The 27,554-nt window shown below is 37.7% G+C and overlaps 1 protein-coding gene across 9 annotated transcripts in view; it reads right to left on the bottom strand.

The window, feature by feature from the left end:
• Positions 1-27,554, bottom strand: part of BCAS3 (BCAS3 microtubule associated cell migration factor) — a 772,682-nt gene that overhangs the window by 335,828 nt on the left and 409,300 nt on the right. For all 9 annotated transcript variants that reach the window (XM_036754180.1, XM_036754172.1, XM_036754177.1 and 6 more), the window contains 2 exons: positions 23,421-23,521; positions 20,265-20,461 (listed from right to left, as the gene is read on the bottom strand). In XM_036754180.1, the coding sequence (XP_036610075.1) occupies positions 20,265-20,461; positions 23,421-23,521 (298 nt within the window). The remainder of the gene's footprint in view (positions 1-20,264; positions 20,462-23,420; positions 23,522-27,554) is intronic.

Raw genomic sequence — 27,554 nt, 5'->3', positions numbered from 1 at the left:
CAAGTTAGTTGGTTGGGAATATGGCCAGGCAGCGAAAACGCACCCAGATTCAGTCTCAGACTTTGCATTCTTTCTTTGGTGACAAAGAAGACCAAAATATACAGACAGAAGAAGTTAACAAAGTCAAAGAGCCTACAACAGAAACCTCCGAGAAAAACATGAACTGGTCCCAGGCCATGGAAGAGCTCAAAAAGGATTTGGAAAAGCAAGTTAGAGAAGTAGAGGAAAAATTGGGAAGAGAAATGAGAAGGATGCGAGAAAACCATGAAAAACAAGTCAATGACTTGCTAAAGGAGACCCCAAAAAATACTGAAAAATACACTGAAGAAAACAACACCTTAAAAAATAGACTAACTCAAATGGCAAAAGAGCTCCAAAAAGCCAATGAGGAGAAGAATGCCTTGAAAGGCAGAATTAGCCAAATGGAAAAGAAGGTCCAAAAGACCACTGAAGAAAATACTATCTTAAAAATTAGATTGGAGCAAGTGGAAGCTAGTGACTTTATGAGAAATCAAGATATTATGAAACAGAACCAAAGGAATGAAAAAATGGAAGACAATGTGAAATATCTCATTGGAAAAACCATTGACCTGGAAAATAGATCCAGGAGAGATAATTTAAAAATTATCGGACTACCTGAAAGCCATGATCAAAAAAAGAGTCTAGATATCATCTTTCAAGAAATTATCAAAGAGAACTGCCCTGATATTGTAAAGCCACAGGGCAAAATAGAAATTGAAAGAATCCACCAATCGCCTCCTCAAATAGATCCCAAAAAGAAATCTCCTAGGAATATTGTTGCCAAATTCCAGAGCTCCCAGATCAAGGAGAAAATACTGCAAGCAGCCAGAAAGAAACAATTTGAGTATTGTGGAAACCCAATCAGAATAACCCAAGATCTGGCAGCTTCTACATTAAGAGATCGAAGGGCTTGGAATGCGATATTCCGGAGGTCAATGGAGCTAGGATTAAAACCTAGAATCACCTACCCAGCAAAACTGAGTATCATGTTCCAAGGCAAAATATGGAGTTTCAATAAAATAGAGGACTTTCAAGCTTTCTCAGTGAAAAGACCAGAACTGAATAGAAAATTTGACTTTCAAACACAAGAATCAAGAGAAGCATGAAAAGGTAATCAAGAAACGGAAATTGCAAGGGACTTACTAAAGTTGAACTGTTTTGTTTACATTCCTACATGGAAAGATGATGTGTATGATTCATGAGACCTCAGTATTAGGGTAGTTGAAGGGAATATGCATATATATATATATATGTGTATATATATATATATATATATATATATATATATATATATATATATATATATATATATATATATGTTTATGTATATATATAAGTGAATGTGTATGTATGTATCTATCTATGTGTATGTGTATGTATGTGTATGTATGTGTGTATATATATATATATCATAGTATATATCATAGTAGCTGAAAGGAATATGCATATATATGTTGATGTATGTGTGTGTGTATACATATATATATGTGAATGTGCATGTATGTATATATGTATGTGTGTGTGTGTGTATATATATATATATATATATATATATATATATATATATATATATAGAGAGAGAGAGAGAGAGAGAGAGAGAGAGAGAGAGAGAGAGGACACAGGGTGAGTTGAAGATGAAGGGAAGATATCTAAAAGAAATAAAATCAAATTAAGGGATGAGAGAGGGAGATTGGGAGAGATAGAATGGGGTGGATTATCTTGAATAAAGGTGGCAAGAGGAAGCAGTTCTGTGGGAGGAGGGAAGAGGGCAGGTGAGGGGGAAATGAGTGAATCTTGCTGTCATCATATTTGGCCTGAGGAGGGAATACCATACATACTCAATTGGGTATGTTACCCCACAAGAAAGAAGAGGGAAGAAGATAAAAAAAAGGGGGGGATGATGGAGGGGAGGGAAGATGGGGGTGGAGGTAATCAAAAACAAACACTTTTGAAAGGGGACAGGGTCAAGGGAGAAAATTCAATAAAGGGGGATGGGTTGGGAAGGAGCAAAAAATAGTTAGTCTTTCACAACATGAGTATTGTGGAAGGGTTATACATAATGTAACACATGTGGCCTATGTTGAATTGCTTGACTTCTTAGGGAGGGTGGTTAGCGAAGAGGGGAGAGAATTTGGAACTCAAAGTTTTAAAAACAGATGTTCAAAAACAAAAAAAAAAGTTTTTGCATGCAACTAGAAAATAAGATACACAGGCAATGGAGCGTAGAAATTTATCTTGCCCTACAAGAAAGGAAGGGAAAAGGGGATGGGAGGGGAGTGGGGTGACAGAAGGGAGGGCTGACTGGGGAACAAGGCAACCAGAATATATGCCATCTTGGAGTGGGGGGGAGGGTAGAAATGGGGAGAAAATTTGTAATTCAAACTCTTGTGAAAATCAATGCTGAAAACTAAATATGTTTAATAAATAAATTTTTTAAAAAAAGAAAATCAATGCTGAAAACTAAATATATTAAATTAAAAAAAAGAAAAAAGGAAATTTATAACAAAATTCCCTATATAAAATATGTATCGCTAAACAGGCCACTAGAAGCAAAACCTGGTATAAAATTCCAATTCTCTCACGCAGTAAATGTTTATTATACACTTATTATGCACCCTCACTAAGTAAGGCACTGTGTGGAAGAAGTAAAAGCTGGTTCTTCCCCTCTAGAAGCTTATAGTCAAATTGGGATGACAAGATACAGGCACAGGAAAGTATCAATATAAACAAGTATATGGTTAAGTGCCAAAATAAGTGTGTATATTAATGCTAAAGATCCATGATTTCATCGATGGGGGTACACTTTTCACTAACAGTAAATCATAAATCTTTTATGCCTTACTATATAGTTTTCAAAGTCATGGCAGCCTAGTCCCCTTTCCCCCCCAAATCATCTTGTAGTGGCCAACCTTCTTTTATTATTTTAAATTTTATTTTTTCAATCAGCAAAAGCATCCCTTCCCCCCTTCCACCCCACAATTCAGAATAAAAAAAAATAAAATCCTAGTTTACTCCTTTTCTTCTCTTTCTATTCTTCTTTTAAAATCACCAAGATATAATAAACATTTACAGGCATTTTGCCTAATTAAACACTCTCTATGACACTTAAACATGACAGGGTTCAGAGGGGATACTTATTATCTCTCCATATGAGTATGTAAGTAGTTAATCCTTGTTTGTTATTGGTTACCTTCTGTTGAAATAGATTCCTTCTATCACTCCTGATGATGACAGGGTTCAGAAGGAATATATGTATCACTTCCTCACATTAGAATACAAGTAGTTTCTCTTTCTTTAGTCCCTTATTTTGTCCATTCTTTTCTACTATATGTTTCTTTTAACTCTTGTGTTTGAACTTCCAAGTTTCTACTTGGAAGTTTCCTTTTCATCAGGAATGTTTTGAAGTCCTCTATTGCATTAAGGATTCATTTTTTCCCCCTTGTAGTACAATATACTCAGTTTTGCTGGGCAAGCTATTCTTGTTTGTAAGCCTACATTTTCCTTCTTACATTCTTCCTAGTTCTTTGTTCTTTTCTAGTAGTGGCTGTTAAATAGTGTGTGAACCTGACTACAGCTCCTTAGTAACTAAACTCTTTCCTTCTGGCTGCATACAATATTTTTTCTTTGACCTGGAAACTTTGATTTTAGCTATAATGTTCCTAGGAGTTTTTATTTTGGTGTTTCTTTCAGGTGCAGTTTTTCTTTAAGATTTCTTGAAATATAATGTCCAGGCTCTTTTTTTTGGTCATGGTTTTCAGGTAGTCCAATGATCCTTAATTTTGTTTTCCTTGATCTGTTTTCTAGACATGTTATATTTAAAAAAATTTTCTTATCATAATTTCATAAAAAATTTTTAACGTTTTACTTAAATACTGAAACAAATACACAATAAAAAAAAAGAAATATAAAGTTAAATATTAAAACTTAAATACAAAATAAGAAAAGAAAAAAAACATGTCATATGTACAGCAGAACATAAGAGAGGATTCAAAATGTATAGCAATCAATTTCAATTTCAGGAAAGTCTATGTAATAAATACTACATGTTGTGTTGAGAGCTGTCCATCTTTTCTTTGCTTCCTTGTAAGTTTTCCTTTGTTTTTTGCTGTGCACTTTTTACTTGGTTATTTTTCCACCTACCTCCCCCCGCAGAAGGCTATAATTAAGCATAGATATATTTACATATATATATATATATATATATATATATATATACATACACATATACATGCATATGTACACATAGATACATATATACACATACATAAACATATACTTTCCTTAACAAATTCTACTCTTGCTTTGTTTTTATATTTGTGCATATCTCTTATTTTCTATCCCTCCTGACTCCTCTACTTTATTTCTACCTACTACCTTGCCTTCCTATTATTAACCTACCCCCCTCCCCCACAGGATCCCTCCCTTATCCTCCCATTCCCATAAATCTAAACACCCTTCTATCCCATCCTTTGACCTATTCCCTCACCCTCCCCTGTAAAGATCCCTCATTTATGCTTTCCCCTCTCCCTATCCCCTTAGAATTTCATTTCTTTCTGAATTTGGAAGACTTTTATTTTTTTTTTAAATGTAATTTATTTATTTAACATATTTGGTTTTCAGCATTGATTTTCACAACATTTTGAATTACAAATTTTCTCCCCATTTCTACCCTCCCCCCCATTCCAAGATGGCATATATTCTGGTTGCCCTGTTCCCCAGTCAGCCCTCCCCTCTATCACACCCCTCCCCTCTCATCCCCTTTTCCCTTCCTTTATTGTAGGGCAAGATAAATTTCTACGCCCCATTGCCTGTGTATCTTATTTTTTAGTTGCATACAAAAACATTTTTTGTTTTTGAACATCTGATTTTAAAACTTTGAGTTCTAAATTCTCTTCCCTCTTCCCTTCCCACCCACCCTCCCTAAGAAGTTGAGCAATTCAACCTAGGCCACACATGTATTATTATGTATAATCCTTCCACAATACTCATGTTGTGAAAGGCTAACTACATTTTGCTCCTTCCCAACCCATCCCGCTTTATTGAATTTTCTCCCTTGACCCTGTCCCCTTTCCAAAGTGTTTGTTTTGATTACCTCCACCCCCATCTGCCCTCCCCTCCATCATCCCCCCGCCTTTTATTTATTTTTTTTTATCTTCCTCCCTCTTCTTTCCTGTGGGGTAAGATACCCAACTGAGTATGTATGGTATTCCCCCTCAGGCCAAATCTGATGAGAGCAAGGTTCACTCATTCCCCCCTCACCTGCCCTCTCCCCTCCTCCCATAGAACTGCTTCCTCTTGCCACCTTTATGGGAGATAATCCATGCCATTCTATCTCTCCCTATCTCCCTCTCTCAGTATGTTACTCTCTCATCCCTTAATTTCATTTTATTTCTTTTAGATATCTTCCCTTCATCTTCAACTCACCCTGTGTCTGCTCTCTCTCTTTTACATATATATATATATATATATACACACATACATACACATACATACATATACACATAGATAGATACATACATACACATTCACTTATATATATACATAAACATATATATATATATATATATACATATATATATATATATATATATATGCATATTCCCTTCAACTACCCTAATACTGAGGTCTCATGAATCATACACATCATCTTTCCATGTAGGAATGTAAACAAAACAGTTCAACTTTAGTAAGTCCCTTGCAATTTCCGTTTCTTGATTACCTTTTCATGCTTCTCTTGATTCTTGTGTTTGAAAGTCAAATTTTCTATTCAGTTCTGGTCTTTTCACTGAGAAAGCTTGAAAGTCCTCTATTTTATTGAAACTCCATATTTTGCCTTGGAACATGATACTCAGTTTTGCTGGGTAGGTGATTCTAGGTTTTAATCCTAGCTCCATTGACCTCCGGAATATCGCATTCCAAGCCCTTCGATCTCTTAATGTAGAAGCTGCCAGATCTTGGGTTATTCTGATTGGGTTTCCACAATACTCAAATTGTTTCTTTCTGGCTGCTTGCTGTATTTTCTCCTTGATCTGGGAGCTCTGGAATTTGGCAACAATATTCCTAGGAGATTTCTTTTTGGGATCTATTTGAGGAGGCGATCGATGGATTCTTTCAATTTCTATTTTGCCCCGTGGCTCTAGAATATCAGGGCAGTTCTCCTTGATAATTTCCTGAAAGATGGCATCTAGGCTCTTTTTTTGATCATGGCTTTCAGGCAGTCCAATAATTTTTAAATTCTCTCTCCTGGATCTATTTTCCAGGTCAGTAGTTTTTCCAAGGAGATATTTCACATTGTCTTCCATTTTTTCATTCCTCTGGTTCTGTTTTATAATATCCTGATTTCTCATAAAGTCACTAGCTTCCACTTGCTCCAATCTAATTTTTAAGATAGTATTTTCTTCAGTGGTCTTTTGGACCTCCTTTTCCATTTGGCTAATTCTGCCTTTCAAGGCATTCTTCTCCTCATTGGCTTTTTGGAGCTCTTTTGCCATTTGAGTTAGTCTGTTTTTTAAGGTGTTGTTTTCTTCAGTGTATTTTTCAGTATTTTTTTGGGTTTCCTTTAGCAAGTCATTGACTTGTTTTTCATGGTTTTCTCGCATCCTTCTCATTTCTCTTCCCAATTTTTCCTCTACTTCTATAACTTGCTTTTCCAAATCCTTTTTGAGTTCTTCTATGGCCTGTGGCCAGTTCATGTTTTTCTTGGAGGCTTTGGTTGTAGGCTCTATGACTTTGTTGTCTTCTTTAGGCTGTATGTTTTGGTCTTCTTTGTCACCAAAGAAAGAATGCAAAGTCTGAGACTGAATCTGGGCGCGTTTTCGCTGCCTGGCCATATTCCCAACCAACTAACTTGACCCTTGAGTTTTTCAGTGGGGTATGACTGCTTGTAGACTAACGAGTTCTATGTTCTACGTTTGGGGGAGAGGTGCCAGCTCTGTCAGAGCCGCACTCCTCCTTCCCCAAGGACCCCCAGTCCAGACTGGACTTAGATCTTCAGCAGGCTGTTGCACTCCTGCTCTGATCCGCCACTTAATTCCTCCCACCAGGTGGGCCTGGAGCTGGAAGCAACAACAGCTGTAGCTGCCCCACCTCCGCTGCCCCCGGGGCTAGAAGCGGAACCGAGAACTCCTTCCACTCCCGCAGCTTTTCCCACTAACCTTCTCCGCAGTCTTTGGTGTTTGTGGGTCGAAGGGTCTGGTAACTGCCACAGCTCACATATTCAGGGCGCTAGGGCCCCCTCCGCCCGGCTTCTGGTCTGGATCGTCCACGCCGCTCAGGCTGGGCTCTGCTCCACTCTGTTCCCAGCTCCCAGCTCCGTGTGGTATAGACCTCACCCAGAGACCATCCCGGCTGTCCTGGGCTGGAGCCCTGCTTCCCTCTGCTGTTCTGTGGGTTCTGCCGTTCTAGAATTGGTTCAGAGCCATTTTTATAGGTTTTTGGAGGGACTGGGGTATGGAGCTCACTCTAGTCCGTGCTTACCAGCCGCCATCTTGGCTCCGCCCCCTCCTTGGAAGACTTTTATACTCTTCCAGATATATATGTATTGTTCCCTCTTGGAACCATTCCCAATGAAAGTAGGTTTCCAGAACTAACAGCCCTCATTTGTATACAATAACTACTCTTTTTAACTGTTCCTAAATGGTTTTACTTTTTTAAAGTCATATCATACTCAGGTCTACCCCAATCTTTCTTATGAACTACCCAATTATTAATAATAATTTTAGACATACATTTTACATACATAAAAGGTAAACAGTCTGTCTTTACTGAGTCATTGTAATTAATCTTTGGTATGTACCTTATATTTCTCTTGGCTCTTCTATGTCAAATCTTCTATTAAGTTCAGGTTTTTTTTTAAACAAAGTCCTGAAAGTCTGACAATTCATTAAATATCCATTTTTTTTCATTTAGGATTTTTTTTTTCTCTTGGGATCTTTTGTTTTCTCTTTTGGAAGGAGGAGGGCAGAAGAGGCAATTGAGGTTGAGTGACTTGCCCAAGGTCACACAGATTTGAACTCAGCTCCTCCTGACTGCAGGACCGGTGCTCTATTCACTGAGTCACCTAGTTGCCCCCTTCATTCAGGATTATGCTTAGCTTCCCTGGGTATGATATTTTTGGCCAGAACCCCAGTTCTTTTGCTCTTAGAGATATAGTGTTCCAAGACCTGTGGTCTTTTAGTGTCACCACTGCTAGATCTTGTGTGATTCTAATTGTGGCACTGCCATATTTAAATTATTATTTTCTTGTTACTCATAATATTTTATTCTTGAGCTAGAGTTTTGGAATTTGACTAAACTATTCCTGTAGGTTTTCCTCATAAGATCTCTTTCAGGTGGTGATCAGAGGATTTTTTTTTCTATTTCTTCTTTCCCCTCTTATACTAATGCTTCAGGACAATTTTCTTTAATCATTTCTTGTATTATTGTATCAGGATTTTTTTTTGATCATAGCCTTCAGGTAGTCCGATTATTCTTGTTTTCTCTTCTTGATCTGTTCTCTAGATCAGTTGGTTTTCTTATGAGATGTTTCACATTCTCTTCTATTTTTTCATTCTTTATGTTTTGTTTTATTATTTCTTGATCTCTTATAACTTTGCTGGCTTCCCCTTGTTCAATTTTGATTTTCAATGAATCATTTTCTTCCTTAAGATTATCTGCTATTCTAATTGGCTGACTTTCTTTTCATACTCTTCTTGTTTTTCTTGGATTATTCTTTTTTTTTTTTTAGTTTTTCCTCAATCTCTCTCATTTGATTTTTAAAGTCTTTTTTAATTTCTTGTATGAATTCTTTTTGGGCAGATGAGCATTTGACATACTCTTTGGGGAAGAAGAGAGTTTACTTCAGTATCCTCCTCTGAAGATGAACCCAAGTCTTCTCTATTCCCATAGTAACTCTCTAGGGGCATATTCTTTCTCCTTTGCCTGTACATTTTTTTTTTAATTTGTAGTAGCTCAGTTTTTCTAATCATCTCTAGTCCTGGGGTATGAGGAATGGTGCCTCTAGCCTAAGATTCTCCTTCAGTTCTCCCTTCTGGCTTGGAACAGAAACCAAGACCTCCAGCCTCCTCTGAGTACCCACAGACAGCAGTGTCTCTGCCCTACTGCTTCTGCACTCACCAGGCATGTGATGGTTCCTTCTTGTCCCAGCTGTGTTTTTGCAGCCCAGCTGGGTCTGGTGTTCCTTATCAGCAGAGGTTCCCTCAATTGTCCCAGCTCAGATGCTCAACGTCCCTCACTGTCCTGGGGGTAAAAGTTCCTGTGGCTAGGGTGGAGGCAGCCTCCCCAACCGAGCTAACCCCAAGGCTTGCCACTTGTTTAAGTGAACCTAGCCTGGAGGTGTTTACTCTTCACAGGGACCAAACCTCCTCCTGGGAGTTTCCTTCAGATCTTCTCCAATTGTCCCAGAAGGACCCCTGTTCTGCCCCTACTCTTATTTATTTTTACTGCTTTATGTTCATCCTAAGACACTATTTTACCTCTTCTGTGGGGGAAAATCTTGAGAACTTGGAGTTTTCTGACCTACTCCACCATCTTCCCAGAATCCTCTAGATATGTTGTTTTTGCTATGAGACACCTTATACTTTCATCTATTTTGTTACAGCTTGTTTGAATATTTCTTGTTGTTTCACAGAGTTGTGGGCTTTTCTTTGGCACATTCTAATTTTCAGGGAGTTTTTTGCTTGGGCAAGATTTTGTACCTTTTGGGCTAAGCTGTTGTCTCCTTCCAGTTCTTTCTTCCAAAGCTCTCATTTCTTATTTTATTTTCTCCTCTAGTGCCCTCATTTATTAAAAAAAGATTTTAACTGTTTCTTTTAAATTCTAGCTTCATCTCTTCCAGCAATTCTAGCTGAATTTATGTCCAAGGTATGTTCTTCTTTTAGGCTTTTCTTGTAGATGCATTAGAGTCATTCTCTTCTGCATGTGTGTCCAGAGCGTTCCTGTTGCCATAATAACCTGTTATAGTGAGATTCTTTCTTTGATTGCTCATGCTTCCAACTCACTTTCTGACTTTGATTTATGTTAGGGCCAGATATATGCACATTTCTAGAGAGAAGTTCTGGGCCAGTCCTGTTGCAGCTTTCTTGGGGTATTGTATGATCCAGGGTAAGTCTGATCCCTGCATCCCTAGTCTAAACTGTGCATGTTTGTGACCTGGGATACTAGATTCAGCTCCTATCAGCTAGCTGGAAAGCTCTGCTGGTTCAAAGTGATAGAAACGCAGGGTTCCCTTTGTTCTGGGATTCTTGCTTATTCCTTCAGCTTATTCCTCTACTTGCTTCAAACTAGGCTAGAAGTTGGAGTTAAGTTTCTGCTCTGCACCTGGTATCTGAGCCATACTGCTACTGCTGCTTGCTTCTGAAGCAGCTCCATTTGCAGTATACAAACTATGGCTCACTCCTGCCTTTCACCCTACATAGACACCTCTAGGCACAGGTCTCTTCATCTGCCTTGGATCTGTGACATGAGACAGGGTAGTGAGTAACAAAGCTACAGGCTGGCACCTAACATCTAACCTGGGGTCTCAGTGCCAACTATTATTCTTCTGAAAAACCCTATCATACCTACTCCACAGAAGAAGGGCAGATATAGGGCCCTGTCTTTCTTGCTTGCACAGCCTTTCTATTAACAGGGATGCTTCAGGTGGTGTGTTCCTGACTAGAGCACCTACCTAGAATCCATATACATCTCTGTCTTCCTGTGCTGACCTGGGCTGGAAAAAATGAGTGTTACTTCTTAGATTTCCCTATCAGCATTCAGCCTAGAGCTTCTTCTAGATCTGTTTGGAGGAGTTTGGGTGTGGAGTTCACTACTTCTTCCTGCGACTATACCATCTTGGCTATGCCCTGGCAGCCAACCTTCTATTTATGTCTCTTCTAGGCATAAGATTAGCTAAGCTGATACAAGGACAATAGTTAGAGAGCTCATCATCATGCCTATATTTTGCAGCTTGGTAGGAAAGTGTCAAAGCTTGAGCTCCAGAGACACAATCTTCAAGAAACCATGGTCACTTACACTGAAGCATTAGATAATGACTTTAGTGATAAAGAAATTCAGAGATGTGAGAGATCAAAGTGATCTGGGGCAGTGAGGGAAGGATTCATGGAAAATATAGTACTAGAGCTTGACTTTGAAGATCGAGTGAGTTTTGTATAGACGGTGAAGAGAAGAGAGAGGAGGAAAGTATGGTCAAAGAATAATAGTGGGGTACAGTGAAAGCCTTGAATGTTGTTAAGGTGTCTGGACTACAGGCAATGGTGAACTATTTGATATTGTTTTATAGGGAGATAATTTAAAGAAACTAGTGTTTCTGGACTGTTAAAGCATGTATGTTGAAAGACACAGAATATTCAACTACTACTGTATCAGGAACTATCCATGACAAATCAAGTTTCCACATATTTAGCCTACTGTTAGCTTAGAAGTTTTCCTAGCTGCTCAACTGTCTCCCTTCTCCAGGTGTTAACCATTTATACATTTATTTCCCAGCTGCCCTGTCGTCAGTTCAATAATCCTGAATCCATTGTGGATCACTGCTCAATTAGGGTTCTGGTCTTTCCTCATTTCAATAAAGATCCTGGCAGTCAGGGTATCAGACTACGAGCAGTAGGTGAGTACCTATATGAAACATAGCTTTATACTAGAGGCTGAGAATAGTGGTTAGAAGAAAAACCACAGGTATAGCTGTTCTGTAGGAGCTCACAATTCACAGTAAAAAAAGGAGGGTAGTGATTCAAATAGATGGGAAGTCAAAGGTCATGCCATATTGAGGTTTATAAAATGCAAATCCCAGTAGACTATAAGCTCCTCAGAGGGCAGGGATTATTGGCTGGTTTTGTCTTTGTATCCCCAGGGTCTAATACAGAGCACTGAACATAGCAGGCACTTAAATGTGTGTTAAATAAAACTGAATTAATGCAGTCTCCAAAGGTGAGGTAATGTTGTCCAACCACAATCAAATAAGATTAGGGCAAAAGGAAAAGGAATGATCCTATTAAATATTCAGCACTGTGTCAGAGAGGAGGGACAACTAACATTCAAATAGTCTTTTAAATAATTTTTTAAACTAACTACAGGTTATATTGCCAGAAAAGAAGATGCAGGCTAAAATAAAATGAACTTTCCATAATGCACCAATGGTCAGAGTCAAAAGTTAATTCAGAAGGCATGGTATTCCGGTCTCCATATGATCATAATAACAGCTTCATCTCTGACTAATTTCCTATATGTACTGCATTTTTTCTTGGTTCAGAACAACAATTTTATTTATAAACCCCTTGTGTGGAAACTTGCTCTGCTAATGTAAATCAGTAATTGTTATGCAACTTTTATGTTTCAGGAGTGAGGCTTGAACCCACATCATTCTGATGAGGCCAGCTCTTTACTCACTATACCTCTGATCTACTGTATACACAGACAAACACACAAACTAGACTCCTATTCTCATGAAAATGGCCATACTTTTCTGCATTTTTTGGATACTCTTCTTTCTATAAGGAATGCCTTATACACATACCTCCACTCATTCATTCAACAAACATTACATGGCTATTATGTGTAGAGCACTCTTCTAGTCAACAGGGAAGATCAAATGTGTTAGTCCAATGTGATGCCTAATCTTATTCATTCAACAAACATTTAAGTGCCTGGTAAGTACCAGATAAAAAGAAGAACAAAACAATTCCTACCTTCAAGGAGCGAAAATACCATGGCATAAAATCTAGTAATGGGAATAAGACACAAACACGTGGATCTATGATACAATAATGGGGACATATGTGTGGGGACATAAAACGTGATCTGGGCATACACTGGGAACCCAGTTCCATACTCTATGCACACCTAGGATTAAATGATAAATCTATTAGAGAAGTCCAAATCAAAGAACTTCATGAGGGCCACGAGACAACTTCATTAATGACAAAGGTAATCAATATACAAAGGCAACAAGTGGCTATAAGATACCAGGTTAGATATGAATTGATGATCTGGATCAGTGGGGTGTTCATTATAATGATGAAAGCACATGTCTAGACCAAAGGGAAAATTATTTTTGGCTTGATTTAGTCTACTTTTTTAATGAGATGATATAGTAACTTAGACGGGAGAGAGGCTATATTGAAATGATATTGCTGCACTTGGTGCCTTGCCCATAATAGATACTCAATAAATTCTCAAAGAATTGACTGAAATTTGTTTCGTAATGTTTCATGGGAAGGAACTATATGAGTTGAGGGTGGAAGAAGGGGGAAGGGTTGTTCTTCAGAAGTGACAGAAGCACAATTTTCTTTTTCTAAGAAATGAACAAAAACACCATAATCAAATATAATTGCTATATTTGATGAATGTATAGTATAAAGTTTCCCAAAGTGTATATAGATCAATTAAACAGGGCCTTACAGTAACCAACCCACATACCATTTTATTTTATTTATTTAAGAGATGCTGTGAAGGGCCAGAAAGAATTTCTAAAGCCTGGAGCAAAAGCTCTGACCCAACCCACAGATTGACTGAACTTTACAACGTGCAGTGCTTGAATAAGTGCTAGATGGAGTAACATGGGTGGAAGTGGAATATTGCTGGAAAGATCAATGACTAAAAGGAGCGGGTTTCCCCTACTTGGAAGGAAAGAGCTCAGCTATCTCACCACAAGCAAATTTTACAGTATTCCAAACCACTAAAAACTCTTGGCACTAATTCTGTTCTGGAACTGTTGGCTTGCTTGTATCCTACAAAGGAAAGAGAGAAAGGAGAGCCATTCTTATACTTCAAGATGGCAGTATGAAGGGGTATGAAAAAGAAAGATCAAAGATAGAGCAAGAAAAAATGAAACAATCCATAGATGTTTGGTTCATTTTTTAAAGGCAGGGAAATGGTAAAGAACACTTCTCTATTTGGCATGAGTCATTCTTTCATAAGAAACAGTGGCTTTTTACTAGTGGCTCTGCTTTGTTCTAAAGAGATATTATTGCTGATGGCAATGTGGCAGGTAAAAACTTTTATCATATGATGGATTATTTGGCAGAAGGAACACAAGGAAAAAGATTAACTGAATCCATTTCTTAGTTTCAAATCAAGATGAGAATTTTCCCCAGTATTTTCATTGGTAAAGATATATTCATAAAAAGGGGCATTCAGGAATTTTGTTTAGCATTGGAATGACCTTTTAGTTTACTGGTCAAAAGAGACTAATATACTAAGCTGTGGGATAGCAAGTTAATTTGCTAAGGAAGACTGAAATCATAAAATCTAAGGATGCACCCAACTTCAGAAAAAGATGATAGGAAAAATTACTAAATATCTATTGTCACAACAAACAGGTCAGAAAATCCATAGGAAACAAAGACAGACAAAATTTAATAGGGAGTTTCTCCTTTGCTTTTTCTTCCAAAATATTTTATCTTTAATGTATTATTTCAGTGACTTGAAAGAGTAAACAATATTCAGATACAAATTTCAGATGATATTTAATTGGAAGGTGATGCCAACACCAACAAGGTCAGAAAACAGGATATAATCAGGCTTCAAGCAATTAGAAATCCAAGAAGGACATCATAAAACAAAATCGTTTTGGAAAAGATCTTACAATCTACATTTAGAGAAATATGATCAGAAACACAAATATTCACTGGGGGCAAGAGAGATCCCAAGGGATGATAGGGAATCATGAATTTCAGTGAAAATAAGCCTACAATAGGATACGATAGCAATTAAACATGAATTAAATTTAAAAAAAAAACCACTCACTAAAAGAGTCTATGTTACTCCATGCCAAGACTCAGAGAGAGAGAGAGAGAGAGAGAGAGAGAGAGAGAGAGAGAGAGAGAGAGAGAGAGAAAGAGAAAAGTACAAAGGAGCACAGCATTTTGGGGCCCTGCAATTGTAAGGATCTGAAAACATTTGAATAATCAGAGCTTGAAAGGTATTGTTAATAGAATGAAAGCTTCAGAATAGAAGAGACAGATGCCTCAATACTTACTCAACAGTTCTTGGTATAGTGTCCCTAAAGCAAGGGAACTTTAAAAGTGACCTGGGGAAAAGAGCAAAGAAAAAGGAAAAAGACCCATACATACAAAAATATTTATAGCAACTCTTTCTGTAATGGCAAAGAATTGAAAACTGAGGGAATGTCCATCAATTGGGGAATGACTAAACAAATTATGGTATATGAATATGATGGAATACTACTGTGCTGTAAAAAACAATGAAGAGGATTATTTCTGAAAAACTTGGAAAGAATTATATGAACTGATGAAAAGTGAAGAGAGAAGAACCAGAAGGACAATTTCCACAGTAACAATAGTGTAAAGATAATCAACTGTGGTAACTTTGGTCAATTCAATGACCCACTACAATTCCAAAGGACTCAAGATGAAAAATGTGGTCCACCTCTAAACCTCTAAATAGTTTCAGAGTACAGACTGTAGCATAATTTTTTCTCTTTTTCTCTTTTTTTCAGAACATGGCTAATGTAGAAATGTTTTGCATGATTTCACATGTGTAATGAATAGTGTATTTCTTGCCTTTTAAAGAGTGGGAGAGGGTTACAGGGAGGGAGATTTTGAAATTGAAAATATTTAAATTTTTTAAAATTACTTGCTGGTAGCAATAATAGGAGGAACTGGGTGAGTAATTTTTGAAAAATTCTAATGTACCAACTTTATGCCAGGCATTTTGGCAATCAGGTAAAGATAAAAGGCCACAGCCCTAGATCTCAAAGAGCTTATATTCTATCAGGGTTGATGAGACATATATACAAATAAACATGATACAAACCAGAATTTGTTTCAGAGTACAGGAGCAGTCAAGAGCATGAGAAGTTTGAGAAATGAAGGATCACTGCTTTGGGGTGGGGAGAAAGTGTTGATAAAAGAAGTTTTAATGAGCTAAAGGAAGAGAAGAATTCTAACAGGTGGAAATATGAAATAAGTTCATTCCAGACAATGTGGATGGCTTTTGTGGAAATGCAAAGAAATGGGATAAGGCAGGATAAAACTGAACCAAATTTATAAAAATAAGAGCCATTCCCCAATTGATAAATGGTCAAAGGATATGAACAGGCATTTTCAGAAGAAGGAATCAAAGCTATCAATAGTCATATGAAAAAATAGTCTAAATCACTATTGATTAGAGAAATGAAAATTAAAACAACTCTGAAGCATTACCTCACATCTATCAGATTGGCTAACATGACAGAAAAAGAAAAGGACAAGTGTTGGAGAGGATATGGAAAAATTGGGACACTAACGTACTGCTGGTAGAGTTGTGAACTGGTCCAACCATTCTTCAGAATAATTTGGAACTATGCCCAAAGGGCTTTAAAACTCCATAATCTTTGATTCAGCAGTACCATTGCTTGGTCTCAAGAGATCAAAGAGAAAGAAAAGGATATAGATAGATATTTATGTGTATATATGTATATGTGTATACACACATATGCACATATGAATACACACACATACATGTTTATAGCAGCTCCTCTCGTGGTGGAAAAGAATTGGAAATTGAAAGGATGCTCATCAGTTAGGTAATTGCTGAAAAAGTTGTGGTATATGATTGTGATAGAATACCATTACATAAGAATATAACATAAGAAATGACAAGGGGAATGGTTTTAAAAAAATCTGGAAAGACAAAATGAATTGATGCAGAGTGAAGTGAACAGAGCCAGGAGATTACTGTACATAGTAACAAAAACACTGTAATGATGATCAACTGTAAAAGGCTTAGCAACTCTAATCAATACAATGATTCAAGATAATTCCAAAGGATGCAACCTTCAGAGAGTACTGATGAACCCCTAGTATGAATTAAAGTATAATTTTCTCACTTTATTTTTCTTGCTTTTTTTGGTAACATGGCTAATATGATACCACCCTTTATGTCTAAATTACGTACCCATTTTGACCTTATAAAATACTAGACTATGCTTTGTTTTTACCAAATCACTTTCCAGTTTTCCCAGCAATTTTTGTCAAATAGAGAGTTGTTTTCCCCAAAGCTTGGGTTTTTGGGTTTATTAAAAACTAAATTACAATGTTCATTTCCTACTGTGTATGTGTACGTCATCTATTCCACTGATCAACCATTCTATTTCATAGTGAGTACCAGATACTTCTGATGATTATCACTTTGCAACACAGTTTGAAATCTGGAACTGCTAGTCTGCCTCTCCTCACAAATTTTTCATTGATTTCCTTGATATTCTTGACCATTTTTCTTCCAGATTAATTTTGTTATTATTTTTTCTACCTCTATAAAATAATTCTTTGGTAGTTTGATTGATATGGCACTGAATAAGAGAATTAATTTAGATAGAATTCTCATTTTTATTACATTGGCCTGGCCTACTGATGAGGAATTAATATTTCTCCAATAGCTTAGATTTGTCTTTATTTGTGTGAGAAGTATTTTGTAATTGTGCTCATATACAGTGCATTAGTGCCCCAACTTTTCCATATCACCTCCAACATTTGCCCTTTGCTTTTTCTGTCATGTTACCCAATCTGACAGGTGTTAGGTGGTACCTTGGAAAGTGGACTCTGAAGCATTTTATATTGTCTGCAGTTAATTCAAATAGAATTTCTCTTACTATCTCTTCCTGCAAGGTTTTGTTGGTAATATATAGAATTGCTGATGTTTTATGTGGGTTTATTTTATATCCTATAACTTTGCTAAAGTTCTTAATTGTATCACCTTTTTTTAGTGACTTCTCTAGGGTTTTCTAAGTATACTATCATATTGTGTGCAAAAAGATGTTTCCTCCTTGCCTATTCTAATTCTTTCAATTACTTTTTCCTATCTTAATACTATAGCTACCATTTCTAATACAATATATTAATAACAGTGGTGATAATGGATGTCCTTGTTTCACCCCAGTCTTACTGAGAAGGCTTCTAGTTTATGCCCATTACAGTTAATACTTGCTTTTGGTTTTATTATTTAAAGAAAAGCTTGATTCCTATTCTTTGTAGTGTTTTTAATAGGAATTGGTGTTGTATTTTGTCAAAAGGTTTTTCTCCATCTACTGAGATAATATTTTTTTGTTCTTGTTATTGATTTGATCAATTATGCTTATAGCTTTCCTAATACTGAACCAGCTTTGCAGTCCTGGTATAAATCCTACCTAGTCATAGTGTATGATCTTTGTGATATATTGCTGTAATCTGCTTGCTACTGCTAAGAATTTTGTTTCAATATTTATGAGGGAAATTATCTGTAGTTTTTGTTCTCTTCTTTTGCTCTCTCTGGTTTAGGTAACGAAACCATTTGCATCATAGAAGGAATTTGGTAGGACTCCTTTACCTAGTTCTTTGAATACTATTGGAATTAATTATTCTTTAAATTTTTTTTTGGAGGGGGGAAGGCAGGGGAATTGGGGTTAAGTGACTTGCCCAAGGTCACACAGCTAGGAAATGTGTAAAGTGTCTGAGGCTGGATTTGAACTCAGGCCCTCCTGACTCCAGGGCCAGTGCTCTATTCACTGCACCACCGAAATGCCCTTCTTTAAATGTTAAGATAGAATTCACTGTTAAATCCATCTGGTCCTGAGGATTTTTTTGTTAGGGAGTTCATTTACGACTCGCTTAATTTCTTTTTCTAAGACAGGGCTATTTAAGTATTCCATTTCCTCTTCTTTAATCTGGGCAATTTATATTTTTAAAAATATTCATCCACTTCATTTAGACTGTCAGTTTTATTGGCATATAACTAGGCAAAATAACTCCCAACAATTGCTTTAATTTTATTTTCATTGGTGATGCATTTATCCTTTTCATTTTTGAGACTGGTAATTTGGTTTTCTTGTTCCTTTTTTTAATATCAATTAACCAATGGTTTATCTATTTTACTGGTTTATCAAACCAGCTCCTAGTTTAATTAGTTCAATGTTTGGGTTTTTTTAAACTTTGAATTTTATTAATCTCTCCTTTGATTTTCATTATTTCCATTTTGGTGTTTAATAGGGGATTCTTAATTTGTTTGCTATTTTTTTTAAACTGCATGCCCATTTCATTGATCTCTTTCATACTGATTTAAGTGTTTAGCGATATAAATTTTCTCTTATGTACTTCTTTGGCTGCATCTCACAAATTTTACTATATTGATTCTAGAGGCAGGAAGATTAAGAAAAATCAAGAGTGATTGAGAAGCAACAGTTGGGGAGGCAGAAGGAAAACCAAGACAGTTATGTTACAGAAGTCAAAGGAGGAGAAAGAGGAAGGGATGCTCAATAGTGTCAAAATTTACAGAAAGGCTAAGTAGAATGAAAACTAAGGACAGGCCACTCACTATATTTGGTAATTAGGAGAATATGGCTCAGAGGGAATAGCATTGGTAGAAAGATGAAAACTATCAGTAAAGAAACAATTGTGATTAATAAGAAGGTTGCCTTGATTCAGGAATGACTGTGGAAAAGACAGATTTGGTCTTTCAATATGGTAATGTTTACATGAAAATAACACTAGATGACATATAATAGAGTCCTTTATAGCTACCCAATATGTTATGAATATAACATGTAAACAGAGGTGCTGGGGAAATATTGTTGAATTTGGAATCAGAGAGCCTTGGTCCAAATCCCAATTCTATTACTTACTACCTGAGGAGCCTTCAATAAGGATGTTCTTCTCAGGCTTCAGGCCCCTCTTCTATAAAATGAGAAGGTCTGGCCAAATGATCTTGTTCAAAACCTTACAGGTCATTGTGAAAGAGCTAGTATTTGAACCAAGGTCTTCTGACTCCAAATCCAGTGTGCACAAAATCAGGTAAGCCAAAATAACCTTTAAAGTTTTACATTCTTATTCCAAAGGAAACATAAAGGGGCAGCTAGGTGGCGCAGTGAGTGGAGCACTGGCCCTGGAGTAAGGAGGACCTGAGTTCAAATCCAGCCTCAGACACTTGCCACCCTTCCTAGCTGAGTGCCCTTGAGCAAGTCACTTAACCCCAATTGCCCTGGCTAAATAAATATGTATGTGTATATGTATGTATGTATGTGTGTATATATATATATATATATATACATACAGATATGTGTGTGTGTGTATGATATATATGATATATGTGTGTATGTGTGTATGTATATGTGTGTGTGCGTGTGTGTGTATATGATATATATGATATATGTGTGTATGTGTGTGTGTGTGTGTGTGTGTGTGTGTGTGTGTGTGTGTGTATGTCTATATTATATTTAGGAACTGAGTCCACAATATTTACCTTGGTCTTCATGATACTCCCCAAGTTCTTCTTACCTGAGGCTATTCAGATCCAGGTCATCAGTATCAAAATCCAAAAGGGGCTGGGGAGTGTCACTTGGGCCATGAGACTGCAGCACAGAGGAACTTGATGATATAACTGTGGTTTGGCCGGAAGGGTGAATGGTTTTGAATTGGAACTGGGGACCCATCCACAGACGTCTATGGGGTCCAGTGTGTGTCACAATTTCAACCTGGAACAGAACAGGTCTAGCATAATTAAAATATATCCAGGCATGTACCTCTGTTTGCCTTTCATCAAACCACTCCCCACCCTTTGCTCCAAGCCCATTTCCTCCAGGAAGCCCATCTTAATCAAATAGGAGCGCAAGGAGGCTCCTGCCACTGAATGGTGATCCTGATTACAGTTTGAAGAGGCAGCCATACCACAACCCTCCTCTGGCTTTCACATAAACAAACAGACATACAAATAATAAACCCCACCCACAAAAAATGCCAAAAAGGAAAAGTTGCAGCCTACCTTTTGTTCTCCCTAAGGGCTATATCTTTCCCACATTCCATACAGTACTTACCACTATGCAGACATACAATGAATCCTACACCTATCAATCCACAGATTAAAAGTAATTCCTTCCCTGAGGACCAAGCTCATGACAAACTTGATGCTGTTCTTGAACTATCCAAGGAAAAGAAAAGGTCTGAAATAATTCTGAACACCTGAAACCAGTATCTTCCCATCAACAAATGTTACTAAGCTTATTCTATTGCTATCATGCCCCACTTCCCCCACCTCCAAGAACTACTTTTTAAATGAGAAGTTAGCTGTTTTTATGAAAAACTGGATTTTTCTTTAATAACTCAAAGTTTCTGAAACATAGTGAAGAGATAAAAAAGTTTTCATCCATAACATGTATCATTATTCTGTCACTATTCTTGCTATAGAGACAGGAAATGCCAATGTGTTTCATGAATTATATACTTAAAATGAAGAAAGAAAAACACACCCTTAACAACTGTTAAGAGGCAGCAAGGCAGAATGGATGGAGAGCCACGCTTGGAATCTGGTCCTGCTTCTGCCAAATACTAGCTGTTTGACCTTGGACAGGTCACTCAACTACTTGGTACATCCAATTCTCAAAAACTCTGAGTTGCAGAAACATTGCTGATCTGCATCAGTAAAATGAGTTTACACACAATTTAATATGAAAATGAAATTGGAGGACCAAAACTGCCTCCCTTCTCAGCACTGCAAAATCAAAATAGTTGTTATCGTATTGAGTGCTTTAAAAAAAATTCAAAGCATACGAAAAATTGAAAATTATTTTTAAAGAACAAAATCCAAAAAATAGATACATGGCAGGGCTGTCCAAAATGCGGCCCTGCAGTGTGATTTATGCGGCCAGCCTACAAGCATGGAAATTTACATAAATGCTTAGTAAATGAAGCTGAGCCACCCCAGAGTTCTCACTAAAATGGCAAATCAAAATACATTTTCTATTGTTTCAACAAAAACCGAAGGTTGGGCAGCCCTGATAGATGGTGTTCCCGGATTTCACAAACAGAGTGCCTAGACCCCAAGTGAGCTATATGGAAACCAGAGATGAAGAGGCAACATTTCTTAATGTCCTGTAATTGCTAAATCTACCTCTGAGCACATCAAATGTGACTTTTACTTTCTACACTTGATAAAAATAGATGTGCCAAAATTTTGCCTTTGTTTCCTTTACTGAGGTCATATTTCTGTGCTTAAGGTGATTCAATTTTTGGCAAAAAGTAATTGCAAAGGAGAAGGTAGCTCTAGGATTGTGAGCCCTCAAGGGAAAAAAGTGTGAAGGGGAACATCTATATACCTATTGATCTTAAGGTGAAACTAAGGCTGGCTATGGACATTTCAGATTCTAGTGGCTTAGAGGCAATGAGGTAAATTAGGGCACAGATACAGCATTCTGTGCATCTGAAGCTGGAAACTGTCAGTGTCACAGAGCCAAGAGGTAAACAGATGCCTGTGCAATTTCACAGAGGCAATGGCCAGATGTTCCTATTCATTCTCCTGTTGTGTGCAGGACAAACATATTGTACAGACTTCACACTGACAGCACACATTACCCCCTGTTCTAATTGAAAAGTTGAAGTGAAGGGCAGCATTTTTTCACAGTATTCTGTAAGTGGGTATAAAATTTTCAATTTAAAAGCCACCTAGACATTGTGGCTTTAACCCAATGTGGTGCTGGGTGAAAGTGGAACTACCACTAGATTCCAGAGGATAAACCACTTATCCTAGCCTTTAATCCCTGGGCCACAGTCACTACCTAGGCAACTCTTCCCAAGTTTCCCACCTTCTCCAGGCCAAGCTCGCTGATACATCATTCACTTTACCCACTGTGCCTAGCCACTATGTATGGGGGTGGGGTGTAAGAGGCTGGGAGGAGGGGTGCACCTGCCTGATGAGAAATCTGCCAGATTGGTAATCTGAGCTCAACTACTAATCTCCCTGATGATGTCAGATCCCAGGCAGACAAAACAATGGCATTTGTTGTAACAGTCATTTGTAATCACATAACTTTGAAAACCCACCCAAGAACATTTGACTTCAAAGCTTCAAGCAATGAAGACAACTTCACCTGGCAGGAAAAGAGGAGTCAAATGAGGTTGTGATAGATTAGGTTCATTGGCCACTGGAAACTGCATTAATACGAGCATGGGAAAGGCAAGAGAGCTTTGCAAGATTAGGCATTTTGAAGAAGAAGATGTTGCACTTACTTACATAATGAAAGTACAGCCCAATCTGTAGGAAATTTTGCCTAACAGAATAAATCCCAAAGACATTGAATAATAGCTTCACTGTTTTCTTTTAAGGTCAACTCTTTCTCATTTATTTTAACCCTAATGAAAGGGCATTTTAAAGAGCCCATCTGAAATCCAAGGTCAGGGGGTATAAATGCTGGATTGCTTAGAAGATATGCATATTTTATCCTCCATTGTGTGGAAACTAATGCAAGCTGCTAAATAACAGTGAGATACCTTAAATTTGAGAGACATTTTGTTAACATATGAAAATCTTAAATAGATTTAATGATTCCTCCTGTCCTTGATATAACGTGAATCCTCAAAACAAACCAAAGAGGATAATGGGTTTCCATTTTCCCTTCCATTAACTCCCCAACACTTATACCTCCTTCCCTGGGTTCCCACCTGGGAAAGCCATTCTTCATCCTCTTGTCCGCTGTGGTCTGAGGCTAAACTGTCATAGGATTCATGGCGTGTAATGGGTCCAGGACTTCCAGGAGGAACTACTGCATAAGAAAAAAAGCACAAGTCATTTAGACTAAAAATGGGGAACTTGGCTTTGAGTCACCAAAGTTCTGACTAAAGTGATATTCTTCAAGAGAAAGGATGTAAAAACATAAGGTCCCAAGACAAAGGAAGCCTTGAAACTTTAGTAGAACTTGTGTAAAGTCATTACAATTATTCAGATTATCATGCTGCCTCTAGCTTGAAACACTTAATCGTAAAAAAAAAAAAAAATAGGTTTGTCCTCATGAATTGGGAAATGACTAAACAAATTATGAATGTGATGGAATATTACTAGACCACAAAAAAAGGAAAATAAAGAATTTACAAAGAAGCCTGAGAAGACAAATATGAACTGAATATGATACAAACTGAAATAAGCAGAACCAGGAAAATAATGTATACAATGTCTACAACAGAAAGTAAATGGAGGGGCGGAGCCAAGATGGCAGCTGGAAAGCAGGGACTTGCTTAAGCTCTCCACCAGGTCCCTCCAAACACCTGTAAGAAATGGCTCTGAACAAATTCTAAAGCGGCAGAACCCATGAAATAGCAGAGGGAAGCAGGGCTCCAGCCCAGGACAGCCTGGATGGTCACTGGGAAGGGTCTGTTGCATGGAACTGTGAGCGGAGCGAAGCACAGCCCAGTGTGGGCTGCGCCAGGACCAACCAGACAGGGAGCTGAGCAGAACAGGCAGTAGGGCCCTGAATCATTGAACTGTGGCAGTTACCAGACTTCTCAACCCACAAACGCCAAAAACAACATAGAAGGTTAGTGGGTAGAACTGCTAGAATGGAGTGAAAGGAGTACGTGGTAAGCCCTAGCCCTGAGGGTGCAGAAGTGGTACGGCTCTGGGGCTGCTTCCAGAGCTCCAACTGTGGTTGCTTCCAGCCCCAGGCTCACCCTATGGGAGGAATGAAGCGGCAGATCAGAGTGGGAATGTAGAGCCTGCTTGGATCTGGGTCACCGTTTGGGTTGGCAGTTCTTGGGGGAGGAGGAACGCTGGTGTGACAGAGTTTGCTGAGTAAAGGTAGCTCTGAAAACAGCAGCACAGCCCCTAAAGCTTGGGACAAAATACTCTCTACTCTACAAGCAGTCATATGCTGACAAACAGCTCAAGGGTCAAGTAATTGGATGGAAACATGGCCAGGCAGCAAAAACAGACTCAGATTCAGACTCAGACTTTGGAATCTTGTTTTTGGTGACAAAGAAGACCAAAACATACGGCCAGAAGAAGTCAACAAAGCCAAAGAGCCTACATCAAAAGCCTCCAAAAAAATATGAATTGGTCTCAGGCCATGGAAGAGCTCAAAAAGATTTGGAAAAGCAAGTAAGAGAAGTAGAGGAAAAGTTGGGAAGAGAAATGAGAGTGATGAAAGAAAATCATGAAAAACAAGTCAATGACTTGCTAAAGGAGACCCAAAAAATACTGAATAACACCTTAAAAAATAGACTAACCCAAGTGGCAAAAGAACTCCAAAAAGCCAATGAGGGAAGAATGCTTTGAAAGGCAGAATTAGCCAAACGGAAAAGAAGGTCCAAAAGACCACTGAAGAAAATACTACCTTAAAAATTAGATTGGAGCAAGTGGAAGCTAGTGACTTTATGAGAAATCAAGATATTATAAAACAGAACCAAAGAAATGAAAAAATGGAAGACAATGTGAAATATCTCATTGGGAAAACCACTGACCTGAAAAATAGATCCAGGAGAGATAACTTAAAAATTACTGGACTACCTGAAAGCCATGATCAAAAAAAGAGCCTAGACATCATCTTTCAAGAAATTATCAAGGAAAATTGCCCTGATATTCTACAGCCAGAGAGTAAAATAGAAATTGAAAGAATCCACTGATTGCCTCTTGAAAAAGATCCCAAAAAGAAAACTCCTAGGGATGTTGTTGCCAAATTCCAGAATCCCCAGGTCAAGGAGAAAATACTGCAAGTAGCCAGAAAGAAACAATTTGAGTATTGTGGAAACACAATCAGGATAACACGAGATCTAGCAGCTTCCACATTAAGGGATCAAAGGGCATGGAATATGATATTTCAGAGGTCAAAGGAGTTAGGATTAAAACCAAGAATCACCTACCCAGCAAAACTGAGTATAATGCTCCAAGGCAAAATATAGACTTTCAATAAAACAGAGGACTTTCAAGCTTTCTCAGTGAAAAGACCAGAGCTGAATAGAAAATTTGACTTTCAAACACAAGAATCAAGAGAAGCATGAAAAGGTAAACAGGAAAGAAAAATCAAAAGGGACTTACTAAAGTTGAACTGTTTTGTTTACATTCCTACATGGAAAGATGATGTGTGTAATTCATGAGACCTCAGTATTAGGGTAGCTGAAGGGAATACACACACACACACACACACACACACACACACACACACACACATATACACACACACACACATATACATATATACATACATACATATACATATATATACATATATAGATAGATAGATAGATAGATATAGACAGAGGGCACAGAGTGAGTTCAATGTGAAGGGAGGATAGCTAAAAAAATCAAATTAAGGGATGAGAGAGGAATATATTGAGAGAGGGAGAAAGGGAAAGACAGAATGGGGTAAATTATCTCACATAAAAGTGGCAAGAAAAAGCAGTGCTGTAGGAAGGGAAGAGGGGGCAGGTGAGGGTGAATGACTGAATCCTGCTGTCATTGGATTTGACTTGAGGAGGGAATAACATACACGCTCAATTGGGTATCTTACCCCACATGAAAGTAGGGTGAAGGGGATAAGGAAGGGTGTACGATAGAAGGGATGGCAGACAGGGGGAAGAAGTAATCAAAAGCAAACACTTTTGAAAAGGGACAGGACCAAGGGAGAAAATTGAATAAAGGGGGACAGGATAGGATGGAGGGAAATATAGTTAGTCTTTTACAACATGAGTATTGTGGAAGGGTTTTACATAATGATACACATGTTGCCTTTGTTGAATTGCTTGCCTTCTTAGGGAGAGTCAGTGGGGAGGGAAGAGGGGAGAGAATTTGGAATTCAAATTTTAAAAGCAGATGCTCAAAAAAAAAGTTATTTTTATATGCAACTGGGAAATAAGATACACAGGTAATGGGGCATAGAAATCTATCTTGCCCTACAACAAAGTAAGGGGAAAAGGGATGGGGGGAGGAGGAGGGAGTGACAGAAGGGAGGGCTGACTGGAGAACAGGGCAATGAGAATATATGCCATCTTGGAGTGGGGGGGGAGGGTAGAAATGGGGAGAAAATCTGTAACTCGACATCTTGTGGAAATTAATGCTGAAAACTAAAAAATATTAAATAATAAATAATGGAATCCAACATAAAAAAGAAAGTAAATGGAAAGAACAACAAAATTAAAAATAAAAACTATATAATTAGTACAACATAGTTTTGCTGAAAAAAAGATGGAAATATACATTTCTCCCTTCTTTGCAGAGTCTGAACACTATGGATGTGTAATATTTCATAAAATATGATTCTTAGAGTGCTGGTTAGTTTTACTTAATTGCACTTTTCCCTCTTTTCATTATTCTTTGCTATATTAAGGTATGATTCTTGGTAGAAAAGAAGTAAATTGGGAAATTAAGATGATGAAAAAATAGACACAGGTACATTTCCTTAATTTTTATATATGTTTTTAAAGATAAAATGTTTCCTTTTTGCATCATCACAATTTTGCCCATCTCTCCACAATCTGTTTCCTAAGACCAATTTATCTATCACAGAACAATGCCACTGTCACTAATAGGAGTTTCGAACACCTTGCTCAAGATCTTTGGCACATCCTATGCAACAGAAGAGCTCTAGGAAGGTCAATTACAAAACCTATTCTTGGATAATAGCAGAACACAAGACTCAGAGTGATGTATTTCCCAGGCTTTTAGAGCAGAGTGGCTCGAACCACCTCTCCTTACCAAGAGCCCAGTTAATATGACACTGGCCTCCTCATTTAGGCTGGGCTTTTGAAATCAATGCCAGATGTGGAGAAGCCTGAAATCAACCTCCTCAATCATTCTGTAGATACAAC

The sequence above is a fragment of the Trichosurus vulpecula genome, chromosome 4 (assembly GCF_011100635.1).
Source record: "Trichosurus vulpecula isolate mTriVul1 chromosome 4, mTriVul1.pri, whole genome shotgun sequence".
In the NCBI taxonomy this organism is placed as follows: Eukaryota; Metazoa; Chordata; class Mammalia; order Diprotodontia; family Phalangeridae; genus Trichosurus; species Trichosurus vulpecula.
The sequence above is the reverse complement of the archived record's forward strand: the minus strand, read 5'-3'. Positions and strand labels throughout refer to the sequence as shown.